The following is a 23341-nucleotide window of genomic DNA, read 5'->3' on the forward strand; positions in this document are numbered from 1 at the left end:
CTGTGTTAAAAGATTTTAAGCTGGCTTTATACCTGTTGTAAAACAACAGCAATATCTTGTGCTTTGTAGCCAGAAAAAATTATGGTAATAATTTATTTTAAAGTGTGATTTATTAATGTAAGTGAACCATACTACCCTTAATTAAAAGCAACAACTGCACTGTTCATCCTGTTGTCATCCTCACAACCTGCAAATATATTTTTTTGTTCCTCAAAATGTCCAAGAGCTTGTTAAGTGAAATGTTCATTATGGTTTCTGTTGCTCTTATTACATCTTTTAACACTGTATTAGCTGATGCAATTAATCTCACAATTTATTATGTTTGCTGAATTAATGATAACAGTGATTATGAGAATTACAAGAATTTGTAGAAAAAGCACCAGCTGTAACACAGCTTTCTTAAGCTTGCTTTCCTCTCTGTTCCACCACCCCATGATCAGCAAAACAAACATATATTTTAAATGCAGAGTAAGTTTAGATTTATTCTTATGTTTACCATCCCACTCTCCTAGATCATGAGCTAATCTAGAAAATGGAGACATTAGAGTAGTTCTGAATTTAGCTCTTAAAGTAGCTCTCATTCCCACTATTTGTAAGTCTTGAAACCAGATGGAAGTGTGTTCTTGGCTGTTTGCCTCTCCTTTCCCTGATTTATGACACAATAGCAAAGATGGAGGAACTCCACTCAGTACTCAGACGCATTCAGTGCACTGCACAGCAGCCCTTGAGCTCTGAGCCCAGAGCTCAGCTTCACCCTTGTTCCCTGGCTATGCTTTATTCCATAGGTATTAATTTTGAAATAGAACTCTTGCCTTTCATTTGATTAGAGTATTAATTTTGAAAACAGTGCCAAGCTCCGATGTTTTATGAATTGCTGAAACACTTGGCCCAAATGCATCTTGGGAACAATTCACTGTAGAGTGACATGAAATCTGCAATAATACAAAGCCACTGCAGCAGCCTTCTTGCTGAATATTCTCACTGTACTGATTACTTGAAGAGACCAAGCTAATCACAGACACGGCAATTACTGATTACAGAGCCACAGCAGCATGTAGCAGAGCAAAAGTAAAATGTGCCAAGATGCTACCTATATACAACCACCAATTTATGTGTTAAGTTTAATGTCAACAATATCTTCCTGCCAACAAAGAATTTCTTCTACTCCATTGTCATAATAAGTGAAAAGGATATTACGAATAGATTCTTGCTCCAAACTAAAGAAAGAACAACTCTGTAATAGACTTTCTGAATATACATAGAAGTAAACCTGTGCACATTAAGCTGAATTCTATCAACGTATGTTACCTAAGAAACAGCAGGTATTTTCAAGGCCACCTACCATTTACAGTGGTTAGGTGATGATTGAGTCCACCTTATGAGAGCAGACTAAGGGATATAGTTTGCTTAACTTTTCAAGATGAGAGCTGAAAGGGAACTTAGTTCTCTACGGGTCAATAAAGTGCAATGTAGGCAATGAAAAAAAAAAAGGGGGTGGGGGGGGAGGAGGAGAGCAGAAGGGCAGATGCTTACAGTATCTGTACAAATACTGACAGGCAAAGAGAAGTTTCCTAAATATGAGAAAAATAAAGTTGTGGAGCATCTTTCAAAGATACTTATACGGGCAAAGAAATCCTAAATTAATATAGGGATTTTATGTCATGGTTAGCTAAAGTCTGATCAGTCATAATACTAATTTTCATTAGTCAGAAGGTAGGAGTTAGAGAAATTTGATGACAATGACAGAAATCATCAAAAGCCAAGTTTGCATAAACTCTTGACTTTTGGTACAGAGGAGTAAAGCAAGAACATCCCTAAAATTAGGGCTAGAGGAGAAACATAGACAACGAATTTACAGGAATTCATATTCTACGTAGATTCTTCTGCAGAATCCTTTCTATGACTTTATAATATTATTTCTGTTCACTGATCACCTCTCAGTTCTATTGCCTCATTTTTTTATCTTTTGAATTTGAGACTTTTCCAGTAAATGTGTGATTGATTTAGCATGCCACTTGGTGGCACTGCTACAGCACCTAGTACAATAATCACTTAAAAAATCTGCACAAATAGTTCTCTTATTAAATGTTCGCTTTTGTTGTTGTTGTTTGTTTATTTTGTTTTGGTTGCTGTTGTTTGTTTTTCTTTGTTGAGTATTTACAAATTCTAAGCCAAATCAAAATTATAAGGTGAACTAGAATTTTTTGCAGATGGCAGAACTGAAATGCACTGTTACTGAATTTACATTTAGTATGTCCTGACATTACTAACTTTAACTGCGAATGACGTCTAGGATTGAATCCATGTATCTTCGCGGTACTGATTGGAATAATGGTAAAACATCACCGAAACTGAAGAAAGCAAGTTCAGGTAAGTTATACACCTTAGGAATCTCAGTTAGACACTTTTAGGAACCTGGGTGAAATATATGGTTTCTAACAAAAACAGAAATAATTCTCTCAAAATTATTCTGTAAGTATATTGATGTGAAATTCTGGCAATATAAAATAGAACTCTTGCCTTTCATTTGATCAGATTATTAATATAACATGGGAAAGGCATATTTTTAGTCTGTATGGATAGATATTCTTTAAATCCACTGGCTCAGCAAATAATTTTGGCAGAAGAATTCTGAAAGTAAAGTAACTAAAGTGTGTCAGGCCATGATTGAGTTACCTTGACTGAGATGCATCTAGAAGACTGTTTAATTCTCATCCACATCTGCCTGGCTCTCCTGTCAATGCTATTAGTCCTTGAGAGCCATAAGGATCAACAGTTCAATGAAAAAAAGAAAGTAATGTTGTTAAACAAATGTATTTTATGACATATTAAACTTAGACTTGGACTGCTGTCACTTAAGACTGTGATTAAAAGGAAGAAGGCATTTTCTAAAGACACATTTCCACAGAGGATGAGACTGTCAAGCAATGACATTCTTCACTTGCCTGTGCTAGCATCTGAAAACCTGAGATTATCAGGCCTCCAATCTCTCTGGTAACATTAGTCTGCCATTTAGACAAGCCCCAGGTCAGCTACAAGCAGTGCTGACCTCACCTAGAAAATCATCTGCTGTCCAATAACAAAAGACACAAGTTCTCTATCCATTGTATGGTACTGTAGGCCTCTACAGAATTATAGAAATCACAGAATAGCTTGGGTGAAAAAGACCTTAAATATCATCTAATGCCAACACCTTGCCATGGGTGTGGACACCTCCCACTAGATCAAGTTGCTCAAAGTCCCATCCAACGTGGGGCTTGAACACTTCCAGGGATGGGGCACCCACAGCTTCTTTGGGAAACCTGCTCCCGTGCCTCACCATGGTAAAGAATTTCCTTCTTATATCTACTCTAAACCTACTCTCTTTTAGTTTAGTCATTTCTCTTTGCCTTATCCCTACAATCCTGGACAAAGAGTCTCTCCCCAGCTTTTCTGTAGGTACCCTACATATGTCAGTCTTTCACTTATATACGTGTGTGTGTGCAGAACATGGACCTATGAATGGACTAATTTTCTGTTTCTCTGCTATGGAAATGATAGCATACCTGATGCAATAAACATTTAAACACTTGAAAACAAAACACAAACAAAAACACTTTTTAGTCAGAATATCTAACAAGGGGGGAGGGAGGGGAGAGCAAGGGTGGTGGTGGTGGAGATGGACAAGGATCCAAAGGAAGCACTGCACATGTGGATTGCAACGGTCTGTCTGAAATCTAAATTTCCCTTGTCCCAAGTGGATCAAGGTGCTGTGACTCACAGGAAAAAATAAAGACAAGAAATTCATCTCTGAAAAGGGAATTAGTTTTGCCTCTTCTGTACTTAATAAGTGAGAAAAGTAGGAAAACAATAGGATTCCTGTGCACTTTTCAGAGATGGACAAATTAACCTTTTCCTCATATAAAGCAGTGCTGCAACAAATAGATTTTAATGGTTATCTGTACAAAACAAAAAAAAAAATTGTTGAAGAGAGGGAAAAAAATATCTTGAGTAACTGTACTTTACCGGGAATGTTCTGGATTTAATGGCAGCTGTAAGAGTCAACTGATAGCAAAACAGCTGACATGAGATGAAGATTTCTGACCTTCTTACATTATTTTATACAGAAACATACAACTTTTTTTACTCACTTCAGTTAATCTCGAACACTCCACTGTTCCTAACATCATCCAATTACATGACAAATTATTGGCAATCTGTAGAGTTTTATTGTGCTTTTGTATGTCTATTTATATGCTTCAACATTGTCCTATATAAAACAGAAACAGTAGCATTTACACAGGTTAAATACTAACTCAGTGCTGGAAACTCTCAGGAAAACTGAAGAAGCACAAAAACGAGACGAAAAATATCAGAGCCAAAATATACTTAGGTTGGTAGAAGACTGTACTGTCCAAATTCAGAAAGAAAGACATGGCTATGGGATGCAGGGCCTTTATCCCATGTAGGATCTACCCAAGGGTACTGAAGGAGCTGGCAGAACTGCTCAGCAAGCCACTTGCAATAATTTATCAGTACTCCTGGGTCTCTAGTGAATGTGGAGCTCATCTATAAGAAGGGCAGGAAAGAAGATCTGGGGAATTCCAGGCCTGTCAGTCTGACAGTCGATGCCAGGAAATGTCATGGAGCAGATAATCTTGGGTACTATCACATGGCACATACAAGACAACCAAGTGACCAGGCCCAGTCAGAGTAGGTTTCTGAAAGGTAGGTCCTGCCTGACTAACAGAGTCTTCTTCTATGAAAGTGTGTCCCACTTATTGGTTGAGGAAAAGGCTATGGATGTTGTTTACTGGGACTTTAGCAAGGCATTTGGTGTTGTTTCACACAGCATTCTCCTGGAGAAACTGATTGCTTCTAGCTTGGACAGGTGTATGACTCTCTCGTTAAAAATCTGGATGGATGGCCAGGACCAAAGGAACATTATCAATGGAATTAAATGTCACTGGTCACAAGTGGTATTCTCCAAAGCTCGGTATTGGCACTAGTTTTATTTAACATATTTATCAATGATCTTGATGAAAGAATTGAGTTAGCCCTCAGTAAGTATGCAGATGACACTGAGTTGCATGGAAATGTTAGCTTACTTGAAGGTAGAAGATTGTGCAGAAGGACGGAATAACCTAGGTCAATGGGCAATGTACAGTAGTATGATATTTCACAGGGCATAAATGCCAGGTACTAAATTTGGGTCGTAAAAATCCAAAGGAATGATATATGCTTGGGGAGGACTGGCTGGAAAGTTGTCTGGCAGAAAAAGACCTCATAGTGTTGGTCAACAGCCATCTGAACATGAGCCAGCTGTGTGCCCAGGGGACCAGGAAGGTCTATGGCATCTTAGCCTACATCAGAAATTGTGTGGCCAGTAAGAACAGGGAAGTGATCCTCCCTCTGTACTCAGCTCTGGTGAGGCCACACCTTGAGCACTCGGTTCATCTGGGGCCCCTCACCACAGGGAAGACATCACATTGCTGGAATGCATTCAGAGAATAGCAATGAAAATGGTGAAGGGACTAGAAAAGAAGAGTTAATGAGGAGTTGCTGAGGGAACTGTGGCTGTTTAGCCTGAAGTAAAGGAGGCTGAGGGGAGACCTCAGTGCTGTCTACAACTACCTGATAGGAGGTTGCAGCAAGGAGGGTGTTGGTCCCTTTTCTCAAGTGAGAAGTGATAGGATAAGGAAATGGACTTGCATTACACCAGGTGATGTTTAGATTAGATGTTAGGAAGAATTTCTTCATGCAAAGGCATTGAAACAGGCTTCCCAGGGAAGTGATGGTGTTACCATCCACAGAGGTATTTAAAAGACTTGGGCACTTAAGGACATAGTTTATTGGTGAACTTTGTAGCGTTAGGTGATGGTTGGACTTGATGATCTTCTGAGTCTTTTCCAACTTAAATGACTCTATGATTCTATGATTTTATGGCAAGAAGAAAGAGAAATATAAACATTAAATTTGCACAAAACAGCCCACACTGTTTCTTGATATATTTGCACTTCTTTCAAAAGGGGTTTAGGGTTGTTTTATGTTATCTGTTTGGTCCCAGAAAGTTTCTCAGCTAAAGTGAGATCATCACACAGAGCTTTTCTAGATAGATAACTTAATTTAAGTTACTCATCTCATCCCATCCATCAAGACGATACTTCAGGAAAAGGAAAAAAGGATACCCCAGCTAAGCAGTGGAGAGAACCTTGAAGTTCCCTACTTCTGTTTGTTCATCTTTGGTTGCTTAGAATTTTCTCTTTCCATATTACAGAGAAATAATGGAAATACACTTTCCAAAGTTGCACTGCAGTAAATTTCTCCACCTGGCCACCATCATGCAAGACTCTGTTTTGCATCTTAACAAGTGTGAATACAAAACACCTTATAGGGCTAGAATTTATTCAATCTCAAAGCATTTCTATACAGAAGTGAAGTGGTTAGACTTTGGTCACCACTAATACTGTTGGCTCTGTCCTGAGTCATCCTACCAGACTTTGGATGCTTAAGCATTCAAGGCCACTTAGCATGGGGTTTTGAGCAACCTGGTCTAGTGGGAGGTGTCCCTGCCCATGGCAGTGGGGTTGGAATTATTTAACTATTAAATATTTAAAGTCCCTTCCAACCCAACCCACTCAATGATTCTGTTATCAGGAATCAAGCTTGAATAATTTCTGTTAAGTCTTCATTCTGAAAGCAAATATCATTATGGTCCTTGGAAAGAGCATATGTACTCACTGATTACAGTCTGTGGATAATAAAACTAGTTTTTCAAAATATTCTAGGGGAACCTGTAATTTTCTGCTTAGATCGTAAATCAGATGTTTCTAAAACTTTCAAATCACTAGTAATTCTCTTAAAACCTGTTAATTGCATGTTTCTGAAATTTAAAATGAGAAATACTATTTTTCTCTTGAAATCATTAAGTAAGTAAGTATGCATTTTCCAGGTTATAATGTGCGTGTGCATCCCTTATGTGCACTTATTTCCCCTATTCAGAGAAAAGTGCTTGAAAATACTAGAAATTAATGTAGATCGACACAGGTCAAATTTTGCTCACAGTTCAGATACAAAGCATGAAAAGAGCTGTGATGCATAATCAAAAGGACAAGTATTGAATTTTCCTATACATTCCTGTAAATTATTGTTTTTATCAGATTTCTGTATTTAAATTGGCTTTGGATAATGTCCTTTCAATTTAAGCTTTTATGTAGAGCTACATCTACTTAAAAATAGAGATAGTAGCATTCATGTGGTACTCTCTTCAGTCACGTGGAAACCAATCCTTGCTATGACTGCTTTAATCTAAGATTCTTCCATACGTAGTGTTGGGATTTGCAATCCTCCCAATGTTCTATTAGTACTATGACTCCATAGTACTCTGGAGAATAGAAATAAAGAAAAGAAAAGAAAAAGAAAACAAAAACAAAACAACAACAGAAGAACAAAACAAAACAAGACAAAAAATAAAACAAAAAATATAGCTGGGATGCAGTAGATGAGTGGTTTGCAACCTTCATGAATTTTTCAAATGGATGTGCAGAGTTCTATATATAACTATGTTTATTTGTCTTAATTTTATGTATTTGTCTTAACTATTTTAACAGGCATATCACCTAGAAGCTGTCTATGAACTGCCTGTTACTGAAAAGCACAGCTATAGCTGATAGCATGTAGAAAGAAAACTAAATCAAAGAATGATCTAAGAATTTTCTTAGCTTAACAACCAGATAAACAGAGAATACAAAAATTGAAGTATATTTTTCTAATATGAGTAAGATCTAGTCAACGGTTATGCTGCATTTACCTTATGGTTCAAATCAGAATGGAGGCTGAATAACTGGAAAGATGATGCTCTAATTAGGCAGATGTTAAACAAAACAAAACAAAGCAGACAAAACAGAATGGACCACCAAGGGTTAATATTGTGCTGATACCACCAAAAATCTCATTACAAGCACTGTGGCACATAATTGATCTGGCTATTTGGCTGACTGAGTCTGTGACCCCAGAGATTTATATACTCACGTTGTTCTGTGAAGTCCTTGCTTGAGTGTGGCTCTGTGCAGCTGCTCACTTTACAACCCGCTATGTGTATTTGAGTGTGGCTCTGTGCAGGCACTTTACAACCCACAGAACAGACAAAGAGGTAAAATCTGCTACACATGTCTCTGAAAACAGCCTGGGCAACTTCAATATTGAATCTCTCTTGTAGCTTACAATCTTGTCTTTCTAAGAAGAAAAGGCCATATCAGGCTTTCCAGAGACCACAGATCAAGCAGATTCAACTAATGTTAAAAAGAAAAGGGGGTCAGCACATTTAAAAGAAGCTGCTGTCAGAGCTTAAAAATACGGTGTTCATTATACATTCTGAGACTATTCAATCAAATGGCAATGGAAAGTGTTTCAAATTTTGTTTGTATGACCTCATTTTTGATTTCTTGTTAAGATACCTCTCTGTAATCTTCAGCACATACTTAGATTTTTCCACTATTTTATTTTGCTACACCTAATAATAATTGATAAATTTATTGCATAAGAGGTTTGAAACATCTGTTTGGCCAGTGCTAGTAAGTATTGTAAAATCAAATCAACAGAAGATATGGTTTTATAAGTTGACAATGTAAAATTGTTAAATGCCTTGTGAAGTCGTCATTATGAACTGACTCTGAGATTTTTGCCTGTGACAGACAATGTAGCTGAATGGTGACTTTTTGACCAATATGACCAATGGTGGCCAATATGCAAAACAGTTCTAATAATCTCTACATGTTTTTGCATAGTGCCATCCATACCCAGTCAATAGCTCTAAGCTCAAAAAAATGTGGTGAAACATTATGGTTTTAAATATGCCTTTGGTTGGTGTGTGCAATCACTGAGAAAAATATTATTCAAAACTTGGCGTTACTTTACTGTGGAGTTGTAAAAACTGTCATTAAGTTAAACATTATATTTAGTTTGAGAAGTTGTTGCAGACACTGTTAACAGCAGCTGTTAAATGTGGACGCTAATTTAAAATGTAAGTGCTCCAGTCCTGGTCTGGGACTTCCAGTGATTTATGTGCATCAGGACTAAGGATATTTAAACAATGGGCTCATGGTGAGCAAGAAAAGAGAAGCAATTAATCAAAAAAGACAATCAGAAAAAAAAAAAAAAAAGACTATAAAAGACTGCAGTTTATGAAAAGACAATGGGTCTTATTTATCTAGTCTAACTTTTACAGACAAAGCAATCATTGAAATGCTGGAACATTTTCTGAAGAGGGGAAGGATCATTTACCAGTGACATGCATTACACCTCTTGTATTCTGCTGCAGTGTAACAACACAGCATCCACACAATTCAAAAAACTCTTTCAAAATATAACCCTACTATATTCTGTTTGCCTATGAAGTTTTGGCAAGAAAAATCTTTGTTTTTCAAGGGCACTTCAGTGCTGTGATTGCAGTCATTCACATTTCCTATTTTTCTATTTAATGTATGTATTATTACCTTTTATTTTTTTAATTACAAACAAATAAAAAAGGAACAATGTCTTATTACTAAAAGAGAGGAAGTTTATGTCATCTAATAATGTGATCCCATGTGCATTTTCAGAATTTTCTTCTAATCTGACAGCAACCAATTAAACAGCTGATAACTGACTACATGGAGTCTTTCTGTACCTACTATGAACAATGTAAGACCTACATTCAAACTTTGATCTGATGATCTGATACTTCTACACAAATATTATTTGCCCTCATAAATTAAATAGTAATGATGTCCAATTATAGTCTAGCCCAGATGTCCAAAGTCAAGAGGAGATTTTTGCCTATGGAGCCAGCTGAAATATTTAAAATATGGTTATCAACAGAATCACACAGAATCACAGAATCACAGAATTTCCTAGGTTGGAAGAGACCTCAAGGTCATCGAGTCCAACCTCCAACCTAACGCTAACAGCCCTCCACTAAACCATATCCCTAATCAAGCAAAATATAATATATTAAAAATCAGAGCATTGTATTGCATTTTTTTTGTTTGTTTTATAAAACTCTATGACTTCCTTACAAAGTCTAGAATTCTCAGAGATCATGAAAAAGTCAGATGTTTTCAGATTATGTCAGACTGAAATGCACAAGATTCCTCTCTGCCTGACAGGGTGAGGGTGGAATTTAACAGCCTTACTTTGATATCTTTAGCTGTGATTCCTGTCTTTTTTCTTATATGGTACTACTACCTTACAAAAGAGCTGGATGGTGGAGAAAACATTTAATTCCCCAAAACAAGTAGGTCTTGTACTCTAGAAAGGGAACAAGGTAATACAGACTCAAAAAACAAGAGAGGAATCAAGGGAGGTAAAAATCTTCTCACCTCAGTCAGTACCAATGCTGAGGAGTTGAGGTAGTGAGTTGACAGTCCTCACTACCAAATCTTGCTGTTTCTCTTTGATAATTTTGTAGTATTTTCTGATGGCATACTTGGAAAACATAAAAATACATGTTTGTTAGGACTCCCACAAATGCTATACGGGAAACAGAGAAGGTTTTTTTCCCTTATTTTTGTATGGATCCCTACCATAAAAATATGAGCAGAAAGAATAGAATTAGATGCTCTATTCAGGTTTTCATATATTTATATATTCACAAATGTTCCTTGATGGCATTATTTTCAGTGAAGTAGTTGTGATTTCCAAAAACAGTATTTAGTATTTTTCTTTGAGAAGACATATAAACATAATTCCCGAAAATGAATTGAAATGCCTTTCTGCAGTTGATTATATTATTAATAAATGAAACTTCACTGTAAATTGAAAAATGATCTTCCAGTTGCATATAAAACCCACAGACAGAATATATTATTGAAGAGAAAAGAAACTGTTGCTAAAAGGACAATCACTAACCTAGTCAGAGCAAACAGTTCTCTGAGCCAGACGAATAATAAGGAAGTATGGTGAACAAATTTGTACTGCTGTATTGTGTTAAAGACAAAATGAATATATTTAGGAACCTGAATAATCATAGAGCAAGACCAACAATCACTTCTTTTGCCCATTTGTACAAATTATGTGAATTTTTCTTCTGTTGTAGACTGATATGTTATGCATCCAATTTGCAGAAAGAACAATGAAAGCTGTTTGTCTTTATCATATAAAAAATAAATAAATTGAACAATAGAAATCTTATCAGAGCTAGCACCTCATTAATTTCGCAAAAGGAAAAGCAAGGATTACGTCTAATACGATAGACATTTCTATACTACTGTAGTTACTGGTCAGACTTTTAGGGCAGTTTCATTAATTTCAAGTCATCTTTCTTAATTTGTAATCAAGGCCAATTCATTGTATGAAATAAGTTTTAGCAAAATCTAGGCTGAGAAGATGCTGTTGTTTTATTTTCTTAAGAATGACTGACTGTAATTATGGCTTCTTTGGAAAATGATTTTTATGGCATAGATAGTGATGTTAACGGATGAGGTTTGTTCATCTGTCTGCTAGTTCTTCCAGGAAAAACGTTTAAAGCCATTAACCTACTTTCTTTAAATTTGACAGGAAGAAATAGCCTCAAAAATTACTGCATTCCCCAATGCTGCATGAAATATGCTGCCAGGCAGCAAGGACGGACCCTGTCAGTGCAGGGAGAAAAAGGCTCAAGTCAGTGGTCCACACACACTGAATGCCATGACTGCACTGTTGCCACACCACCAGCTCTGGCACTAACACAAGTCTGACCTGAGCCCAAAGGTGCTACCTCCTTCCTAAGGGCAGCTAAGCCGAAGAGGTGAACACAGAGGTGAACATGGTGAGTGCATGGAAAGTTGCAACTCTATTCAGCACTGGTGAGGCCACACCTGGAGTTCTGTGTCCAGTTCTGCCTTCCCCCTCTCCACCCTCCACCCTCCCCCCCCCAACTCCCCAGTACAATATGGCCATACTGGAAAGAGTCAGTCCAATATAATGCAACGAAGATGCTGAAGGGACTTGAACACCTACCCGATAAGGAAAGGCTGAGAGAGATGGGATTGTTCAGCCTGGAGAAGAGGAGGCTTGGGGGGGATCTTATCTACATCTATAAATATCTGAAGGGACAGTGAAAGAGGATAGAACCAGGCTCTTTTCAGTAGTGCCCAGTGCCCAGGTACAAACTGGAACTCAAGAAGTTCTGTCCTGAACACTGATGAAGTACTTGTGCAGATGACTGAGTGCAGGAACAGGCTGCCCAGAGAGGTTGTGGAGCATCTCCTTAGACATCTTTAAAAACCATCTGAACATAGTCACGGGCAGCATGCTCTGAGTGTCCCTGCTTGAACAGGGCGTTCAACCAGATGATCCCCAGAGGTTCTTTCCAGCCTAACACATTCTGTGATTCTGTGATATCTCTTGTAAAGGATATAGGGGAGGAGTGGAGAGAAAGGAGCTAGCCAATTTAACTGAAACATGGGCAGAAACCACTAGGAAACTAGGCTTTGTTACTTTCCAGCTCACAAAACATCTTGTTAGTTTTCTTACTGAACCTCCAGATAAACAAATTTTCTCTTTCACAGACAACCTAAACAGCCCAGCAAAAGGTTATATTTGAAGCTCACTAATGAGAATCCTTAGTGCTCATTAAGTAGATGTGCTAAAAGCTACTTAAGCTTCTAACACGTGTGAATATAAACATTTAAATGACCATATCAAACCCTGCATTAGGGCACAGAAAATAGCAAACTGATAAACAAAGTGATTTGTTTTGCTTTCCTAGCTGGATTTGCATAAGCAGCTGTTCCAAATTCTGCTGTGTTCTGCCATTCTTGTTGCTTTTAGAGATTAAGATTTTTTTTCAGTATATGCATTTAGTATAATCTAATTTCATAGGATTTTTTCAAACAGAGAGCTATTCATAAGTAGGAGTTGATAAATCAAGTTAACTTTAAAACTGCCTTGTACCCACTTTAATTAACTTCGATTTTAAAAGTATAGATATAGTTTCAGCCTGCAGGATACAAAATTAATGGAAAAGCACTAAGTATGGGGGAAGTACAGCGCATTGGGGATCATTTTGACTCTAGTGGAATACTAAGCAGATCAACAGATGTTGCATTATATACTACATGCCTTTATGTCTGATTTATTCCATTTGTGCAGCATTACAGTCTCATAGCAAATGCAGATTCAAAATTAGCAAAGCTCCAGCATCTTTTAAAACTCAGAAGTGTTTTCCACTGGCTAATGTGGAAATAGATTCACAGATTCTTAAGACAGAATTTGTATCACAAAGTCAGTTGTATGAAGAAGGTAAAATTGAAGAGACGCTCTTTGTTTTAAAATTTGGATTTTTCTTCTGAGTTAAAAAAACAAACAAACAAACAAAAATGCTTATATATTGATTTAAAATTCTGCAGATGCATTATTGCATTCACAGGCTTTCTACTACTGAGAAAAGACACAGGAACCTATTCCCCAAGCCATCTTCTTTGGCATCTCTTTGTTTTGGACTACTAATAAAAGTCAGAGATCTTCTGCAGAGAAGAGATCCTATGCAAAGAACAGAAACTACTGCATAACAGAGAAAGGAGTCTTGGTATCAGCTTTTTCCAGAACAGCTGCTGCTATGGCTTGGTTTTGTTCCGACCTATCATGAAAAGGTAGAGTAAGAGGGAAAGGTTTGAGAAGGTTATTTTTTTTTCTTTTAACTAAGTGTCCAGAATTTTTAATATAGAAAAAGATGGACTTTTTCACTTATTTTTGAGTCAGTGCGGGTTTATTCAAGATTTATTCAGCAGAAAAACCCTCTTTCTCTCTTGGAGCCGCCAGTTAAAAAATTTGGCAAACAGGCAGTTCCCTACTTGTGTTGGAATGTCAAATGTTGCTCTTTTATTAGTAAGTAAATAAATAAAAAATCTATTTTATTGCATTTAATTTCTGAGGTTCTTTCCTTTTTTTTCTTTTTTTGTTGTTTTCTTCATTTTCCTTCTTCCATACCCTCTGGATCAACAGTATCCATTTAATTGTTCTATGAAAACAGGGGTGGATGGTACCTTGAGGGGGATATTTAGAGTATCCATTTACGCCAGATTAGAACAAATGATGGCCCCTACAATATTGTCAGAATACATTTCACTGATACTTTCTTAAAGTCTTTTCTTAAACACTTAGAGTGACTGAGATTTTAATATTCCACAGGAGTTTCAGTCAGATGCTTTACTAATAGACAACTAGAAAGCTGGTTTTGTTTTTTATACTACCTCTCCTTTAAAGAAATTTCAGCTCATTACTTTTTGTCTTATCACCTATGAGTCATTCATTCCTTTTTCCCTTTGCAGCTAATCATGTTTTCTCCTATTTGCCTTCTGCAAGATTAGAGAAGACATCACTGGTACACCTCTTGCATGTCTAAATCAGCTATGACATCCTATTTCAGCACGTTCCAGCTTTGAACAAACATAACTATTTTTCCTATTTCCAGTTCACATTAATCAGATGTTGATGTACAATGGACTACAGTAAATCATCTCTGTAGATGTGACTACAGAGTATATTTTTCTCCCTAGATGTTTTGGCTGCAGTCACTGCAGTAATGCAGCAATATGAAATCAGTCAAGCGTGGCTCATTTTGTTATAAATCATGCAAGTACATTCTATTTTTTGATTGGACAGGTGCACTGCATCAGAGATGGTCAAGTTCCCCTTTGCAGACTACAACAGAGGAAAGGTGAAAGAAGGAACTTCCTCCTTTATTGGAAGATCCTTTGTTGAAGACAAAACCATGATTTTATAATACATTTACAATGTTCTCTGCAACTTGCTCCTGATAAAATGCTGGGAGCTGAAGAAAACACTGATGAAACAGGTATGAGAGAAACCAAGCTGTTTCTCTAATGTTCAGACCCACATCTAATGCATATTTTGGAATTCAGAAATGCTACAATAAATATCTGAAAAGCAGCAATATCTATAAAGTAAGAGCCACTTATTTACAGCACAATCATCAGCTTTGACACATTGAAGTTTATAGATTTCAACAGACAAAGTTGTTTTACAGGTATAAATCTCAATGTGGCGAATAGTTGTTTTTTTTTTCTTGCTTTTTTTTTTTTTTTTTTTTCTGTGTGTGTGTGCGTGTGTGTACAGACAAGTAACAATGAAGTTAAACTTTAATTTTTTCAAAGTAGTCAATAATTTGCTGTACTCATCCAGGTATACTCCCAAATACTTAATTAGAAATGAACCCAAAGAATACCCAAATTCATGGGTTATTTTTGAAGAAAAAAGAAAATGTTGCCCATACAAGTTACCTAGCAAAAAAGGTGGCTTGGTAAGCTCCCCCCAGCATTTCCATTCCCTTGGAAATAAATGCTGAAAAGAAGGAACATCTCTGTTTTTTCTTATATTATCTAAAGTACATACCATATAACATTTCAATACTGGATAACGATCTTGGAATTCACCTTGGAATAAATATTACAACAGAAGAGTTTCAACTTATTCATCAGTGACTTGGATGAAGGGACAGAGTGCAACCTCAGCAAGTTTGCTGACGATACAAAGCTTGGCATATTGGCTGAGACACCAGAGGCCTGTGCGGCCATTCAGTGGGATCTGGACAGGCTGGAGAGCTGGGCAGAGAAGAACCTCATGAGGTTCAATGAGGGCCAGTGCAGGGTCCTGCACCTAGGGAAGAATAACTCCAAGCACCAGTAGAGGCTGGGGGCTGACCTTCTGAGCAGCTCTGTAGAGAGGGACCTGGGAGACATGGTGGACAGCAGGCTGACCATGAGCCAGCACTGTGCCCTTGTAGCCAAGAAGGCCAATGGAATCCTAGCTTGCATCAGAAGTGTGGAGAGCAGGTCAAGAGAGGTGATTCTCCTTCTCTAATTAGCTCTGGTGATGCCACACCTGGAAAACTCTGTGCAGTTGTGGGCTTACCAGTACAAGAGGGATGTAGAGCTTCTAGAGAGGGTCCAGCATAGAGCCATGAAGATGATTAAGGGATTGGAGAATCTGTCTTTTAAGGAGAGACCAAGCAAGCCAGGACTGTTTAGCCTAGAGAAGAAGAGATTGATGAGAGGGGATCTTATCAATCTCTATAAATAAGTGAGGGGACAATGTAAAGAGGATGTGGCCAAACGCTTCTCAGTGGTCATTAGTGATATAGGACAAGGGGTAATAGGTATAATTTGAACCACATGCACTGACATTTGTCTTCTCTTAAAGCGAGGAGTCCAGCAGGCTAGACTGAAATCTCTGCACATCCATTATTGCAGTTGCCACTTCTCAGAAGGATCCAGATCTGTTCATCAGAAGTGCAAGAAGCTGCATGGTCACTAAGATCTTTTTGTTTTTATTGCTATTCAAGCATTTGCATGCCCTATAATTCCACAGGGGCTATATAACACTGGAACTGTTTTTTTATCCCAATAACACTGCTTCCATATGTCACTGACTAACCCTCAATCCCCTAGAAAGATTGAAGAAGGGAGTCAAAAGATTTTCTTTCTTCATTGCCAATGAATAATTTTAGTCCATCATATCCTCAGTTTAGTTTTATGCTGGCAGGTTGATTCTTCCATTACCACTGCCTGGTGCTGTGCATGCTGTGAGCTGCACATTGAGACTTTAGATCATCCACATTGTAGTAGCATCCAGCTCTGCCTACCTTCTAGTCTGTTTTATTACAATATTGTTCACAACAGCTTCATACATAAGGGGTGTTTATTGTAGTTTTAAGTGTGTGCTCACCATTTTTAACTCCACCTGGATGACAGAAGAACAAAGCAAGTACGACAGTAGAAAATATTATAGAAGTTACTGTAATACACCTATCAAAAAGATGATAAAATATCTTTTCAATTGTCAGTAATGTTAATCTCCTCAGGTGAGGAGATCTGCTTCACCTCCACAATCTTTGCTATGAACAAAGATATTTTTCAGACCACTTCACAAGCCATTGACTCAAAACAAAATAGATTTGTCCAGTATAGTAACAATTACATTCAACTTGAAATAAATGCTATTTATGGACTCCCGTGCCCATGCAAAGACTTTTCAGTATCAGTACAGCTATGAATGTTCAACAGGTCTCCAGCCGTGAGACAGTAGATGTTAGAATTTTATTACACTTAACTTTTGAGACTTAACTTTTTTCCTATCTAAACTAAATCCCAGTTCCTGCCATTTAAACTAATTTAAATATATTGACAAAAGAAAAGTAAAAGGCAAAGATCTTCAGAGTAAAGTAGGAGCAAATGTATTTTATAATATAGGAAAAGAAAACATTTTTTTTTTTTAATATGAGAGATAATTAAGTATTTTATGTATAGAAGTTACAGTTAAACTTCTGAATTCAATGTTCTACGAGTCTTAGGTTTGAGTCCCTAATTTGAAGACTTCTGTGTATGCATTTTTTAGATCTATGTTACTGTAAAACAGTGATTCTCTACAAATTAAATATATATCTTTATATAATTTATATATATAAATTGCTATGCTTATAGAATTTATATTTATTGTATATTTTTAATATGCTTGATTATATATATCAAGTATTCTGCAAAAATCTGCTTTCTGAATTTAATAAAAATCTAGTGAATGGAGTAGAGATACTTATTCTCTTTCATTCACAGGACAGGTTATCCGTTCTTTGCAGATGCAATGGAAATATTTGCTGAACACTTTATTTTTTTTTCCTGCTTACACCTAAGGAGAAACATTACAATTAGAAAAGAAATCTTACATTCTGAACTTAAATTCTTATTTCTTAGATTTCTTGTTTCACTTCTTTCTCCTCCAAATTTGTGTTTCCAGAATGGTGCTAAATACCTTTCTTACAAACACAAGTGGCTAATCCTTGTTAAGTAAAATAAAAATAAAAATAAAAATAAAAATAAAAATAAAAATAAAAATAAAAATAAAAATAAAAAATTCTACTTATGAAAAATGAATGGTCAGATGTTAGGTATTTAGACACTGATCTAAATAAAATGTATAATCTAAAGAATTATATCTGAGTTTTTGCACTGAGTGTTAGAAAGTTGTTTCCTATTTTCTTGATTCTGTATTATTAATAGAGTAATTTCATAGACTTTTAGTGGATAATTTACACTAATTTAATTGGAATTTGAATGATATCTCTCTCAGATCATACATGAAAACTGCTTGATATTGTTGTCTCCCCTCTCCCCAGTAAACACCAGAAGTGAGGGGCTAGCATGTGAGAAAACATATCCTGAACTCATCCCAAATACATAGAAAGACAATTTAGAAAGACAACTGTAAAGAGAGTTTTTGGGGCTAAGGATTTATGAAAGTAATTAGACCCATGTTGGTATTGCGCCCTTAGACCAGCATGAGGTTTTAATAGTTGTTTACTCTTCAAATGAAAAATCCCATGTGTTTCAAATCCTGTTTTTATTAGGACTTTATGACCTTAGTCAGTAGTGTAATCCAGGTTCTCCACTACAGAGGGCTGAATTTACAAATTAATCAGGTGGTGAATACTGTTGCTCTTGCACATATATGCTTGCAAATCTAGCTCCTAGCTAACTGGTTGTAGACATTTCCGTCAAGCTGTAAAATGCAACTAGTAATTAGATTTACTTGCTTTTACTAAGTAAAAACTAGTAACAATTAATGTTGATGAAGGCCCCTTCCCATAATTTAGAAATGTACTCAAAATATTATGAACATTTGATTAGCTTTGCTGATGTTTAAAACAGCAAAAGCAAATGACATTATTTTACAAACGCTATTAAAAAAAAAAAAAAAAAAAAAAAAAAAAAAGGAAAAAACAACTCATTTATACATGCTGCTGCTTCCTTCTAATTGCTGTCACATAATCCCTTGGCTCCTGAGCTTGAAATGTAAACTGCTGTTTACGTGCAGCAACCTTGATACCTGCGCCATCCTGGTCAGACACCCCATTATCTCCACTTCTCTGCCTTCCAATCTAGGTCATGTGTTTGCTCTCTTATTCAGTAATAAGATCTATAAATCAGTGAAGTCAACAGTTGTCTGTTGCTAAGCAAAAAATAAATAAATAAAAAATATAGGGAATTTTTCTGGTGTTTATGAAGTCAGAAAAGGATCCTCATATATGCCAAACATAAAACTGCACAGAATACCAAAACTAATAGCATAAATAAACTGAAAGCTTTACCCAACATCCCCTGGTTTTATTTTGGAGATATGACACAATAAAATACTAACCTTTTTTTTAAAATAAAATAACATCATGTATGGTAGGCAACATACTTTTTCAGAGAACTGCTAATTATATATATATATATAATTTTTTTTTTCAATGAAGGGATAAAATTGGCTAGGAAAACTTGGATGAATCCTTGGTTCCTATGCTTGAATGAAGAAATAAAAAGTGTAATGAAAGGGTAATATATCACTATTGGGATTTTACACTGAAATATGATCTCTCACTGTTAAGATTTTTCATTGTTTGGAAAATGAATATTTTAAAAAACATTGTGATAATGTATTTGATGCATTTGACAGTCTTGGAAGTAATCCACTTTGAATCATTATGCTAAATTTAAAGTTGCACTTGCAAAATGGTTTATAAAATGGTAATTATCCTTCCTATCAAGCCTGACCTACGTTGTGCATAAAGCCATCTATTTGCAGCAGCCTAGTCTGGGACTTTGTTAATTGGCTGCAATTAGAAGTGTTTCTCTGCAGATGTTTCTTCTAATAGATTATCTATGACCTCAACTCTTCTTTCAAGAACCCTGAGCAAGTCTGCATCCATTTTCAATTTTTAAACAGAAGCCAACAGCCATAGACTTAAAGAAGCTCTGAAACTTGCTTGCCTTCCAGATAAAACTAATCTTCCAGTATGTAGTCACTGCAGCACTACATCATCCTGATTCTTCTCAGGCTTTAGTCACTCCCATGTTGTTTGAATAGAAACAGATAAACTGTAACATGTAGGGAATGTAGACTTCATTTTCTCACAATAATAATAATAATAATAATAATAATAATAATAATAATAATAATAATAATAATAATAATAATAATAATAATAATAATAATAATAATAATAATAATAATAATAATAAATAAATCTTCAACAGGTGAAATAGTATAGCTTCACTGCCTGCCTTGGAGCTAGATACATGTAATGTATATCAGCTGCAAATCTGGGACTTTTTGAAGTACTTTAACAGAGAAAGGAAACAAAAAAATAAAAAATGAGTCTATACTGCTGATCTGGTACTTTTCCATTCATTTACAATAATTCCACTATGCTCAATGGCAGCTTATTGCTCTTCAATAGATAAAACTTCATTTATTGTCTTTGAGTAATTTCAGTGTTCAGCTAGGGAAATCGAACTCTTGTTTGCTCCTCAAGTGAGATCAGAATTTCCTGTGCACTATGAACCTTAGAAATAAGTGGATGCTTTGTTTATAATTATGTTTTGCTTCCTGGCCAGTGGAGATATGAATGATGAGAAGGACTGAAAGTGGTTTGGAGAAAAAGATATCTCGTTGCGTAATTTTGGCAAAATAATCATGTGGAAACCATGTAGAATTTCTAAAGGAGAAAATGGTCTTAAAGGAGTCCTCATGAATTCACTTGATACAAATGGTGAAATGACCAGAGCCTGCATTAACCTCTCCTGGAGTGTTTGCAGAAGGGTACAGTATTGTGTTAATGTATCCTCCCTAGTTCCAGAGCAGCATTTGCCCTGGGAACACTTGGCAGTGCCTGTAAACTCAGCATGCAATCATGAAAATGAAGCAGTTTATGACTGGTCCTGAGCAGAACAATCCCACACTTGTGCCAGGCAGTAAGACACAGACTTTAACCTTGACAACATAAAGAAGAGGTCTAATTTAAAGGAAAAATAATTATGAAAGACCTCATTCAAACCTATAAATATATTCTGATTAATTTTTCCAAAATCATGGGTAAGCTTATTTCTTTTCCTATGGGAAAGAATTGTGTCTGTTGTTTATAGCTTCCTTTTTTAGCCCTCCCTTTGGCTATTATGTCTTTTTTTCATATACTGCAAGGAGAGTGATTTATATGACTAAAGCTGAAGAATACAGTCTTTTAAAGTTGTTTTTTGTGTTATTCTGTCTGAAGTGATTTCCTAGATACTTTTGCAGGAATACACACACACAACACCAAAACAGCACAGCATGTGGTTTTTTTGTTTGTTTTTGTTTTTTGTTTGTTTGTTTGTTTTTTTTTCTGATACTTGTCCACTGCTAAAGAAAGAAGAAAATTATTCCCTTACGTGTCACTACTTTAATGTAAAGCTGTGTATTGTTATTCATTGAGATATATTGCCATGTGACATTTTTGAAAGCACCTCAGTAAAGGCTGTAGAGTTATTTATGAAATCTATGGTCAAATTATTCAAATCAATCTGTCATAATGTTTGTATTTTCCCCTGAAATATAAAGAAAATAAAAATATAAAGGAAAGAAAAAAAAAAAAGGCACCTAGAACAACCGACTAATCAAATATATATATATCTCCACATCATGCCTTGCCAGATAAGATTCCTCTCTGATTTCAGGAATTCAAAGCCAAAAGGCAAGGATAAAGACAGAGATTCAGGCTGTATGTCCAGTCTAAAATTAGTTTTCATGCTACAGTCTAGATATTTGATTAGTGTGTATGGTTATAATTTATTTCTGGGTCTTACTGTCTGTTAAATGTTCCAATCACTTTGGGCAAACCTTCTGAATTTTTCCTCTTTTGCATAATCCAACTTCAATAAATATCAACGCCTAGCTTAAGAAAACTGCTCTGCATGCTAGCTAACTCATGATGTTGCTCTATTTGTTTTGAAGAATGCCATCGACAAGTGCTTACAGAGCCTGATTTTTAAAAAACACTGCGCAGTCTCAGCCACCCTGGAGACCCATGAGCACTTAACTCTTCAAAACACAAGCCCAGGAGACTGATTCAAACCTGTATCTCTGTAAGTTTGACTATGTCAGGGCAGTAAAGAGTTATTTTGCAAAGCAGTATATATCTCATGTTCATATAATTTCAATCACTGTAAGCTTTTTGTCTTATTTGCATTCATTCATCCCTACAGTATTTATTATGTGCACTTTTTTTGATTTCTGTATTCCTACATCATTAAGAAGATCCACTAAGAACATTCAATATGGTTTTATATTTAGAAGTGCCACCACAAACATTAAGATGATCCTTACACTTTTTTCTCAAGAGTGTATAATTGACAATTAATTTCTGTTTCAAATAAATAAACAAAAAAGCTGCAGAACTTTTCTACTCAACATTTTAAAAACTATCTTCTTTAATTTCTTTAATTTATCCATGTCACTTATTTTCTCCAGTTTAAAAAAAAATACCAGTAACCATAGAATCATAGACTTACAGGATCATAGAAAGGTTTGGGCTAGAACAGACCTTAAAGGTCATCTAATTTTGCACACACACACACACACCCATCATAGGCAGGGATACATTCCACTCTCCCAGGTTACTCATACTTCTATTTGTCCATGTTTCTAGTAAATTTATAGAATCTGACTAAGCAAAGGTATTAGGTAATTTTTGTATTAATATATTAATTTCTTAACATGTTTTTATTTAGGGTATGATCTGTTCACTTAACTTCCCACAAAGGAATCATTTTTTCTCAATAGCAGGGTTAGCATTTCAAGAACAGACATATAGTACCATGTTTAAACTCTAATTGAAGAGCTTTACTTTCACAGTACAAGAATGAAAAATTGCAAGTTGTTTTTCTTACCATAATGAGGAATTATTGCCCAAGCCATTGCAGATGCATAGATACCGCCAATCATCCAAAACATACAGAGCCAACTCAGATGTTCACCTCGTTTCTCCCGAGCAAGAACTTCCGAAAAATAGGAGAAAACTATTGGCACAGCTCCACCAATCCTAAAATGAAATATACACCATACATTAAGGGAGAAAGTAACAACTATTTAAAGTTTGGATAAGGTCTTTTAAAACCCAAACTACAAGCAGCTTTCCTAGCAAGAGTGTTTTTGTCTCAAATAGCACGATGTACTGAAGAGCTATTTAGAAAACTGTCACCAGTTTGGATGCAATTTTTGTCAAAAATTTCATTGAAAACTCTATATACAATTCAACTTATTCAGTGATTCAAATGGATTGTCAATGTGCTGACTGCTGAAACAGAAACCAACACAATGCATTGACTTTCACCACTACAAAAATCCTGTAATCATAGCAATTTAATGACAAATGTCAAAATACATTCAATTTAACTGAAAATATTAGTAATTTTCCCAAAGAATAATAGATATTTCTCTAAGTTTAAACTCCAGTGTTTCAGTGCTCAAACAGGAAGTGACAAAATTCCAGGTATGTTGTTAATATATTTTATTTCATGCATATTTTAAAAAT

At 35.9% G+C, this 23341-nt stretch overlaps 1 protein-coding gene across 1 annotated transcript in view; it reads right to left on the bottom strand.

Moving 5' to 3' along the window:
- Positions 1–23341, bottom strand: part of SV2C (synaptic vesicle glycoprotein 2C) — a gene marked incomplete at both ends in the record, with an annotated part of 87650 nt that overhangs the window by 27150 nt on the left and 37159 nt on the right. The window contains one exon of the mRNA XM_082783713.1: positions 22698–22849. Within this exon, the coding sequence (XP_082639839.1) occupies positions 22698–22849 (152 nt within the window). The remainder of the gene's footprint in view (positions 1–22697; positions 22850–23341) is intronic.

The sequence above is a fragment of the Aythya marila genome (genome assembly GCF_965140915.1).
Source record: "Aythya marila genome assembly, chromosome: Z".
Lineage (NCBI taxonomy): Eukaryota > Metazoa > Chordata > Aves > Anseriformes > Anatidae > Aythya > Aythya marila.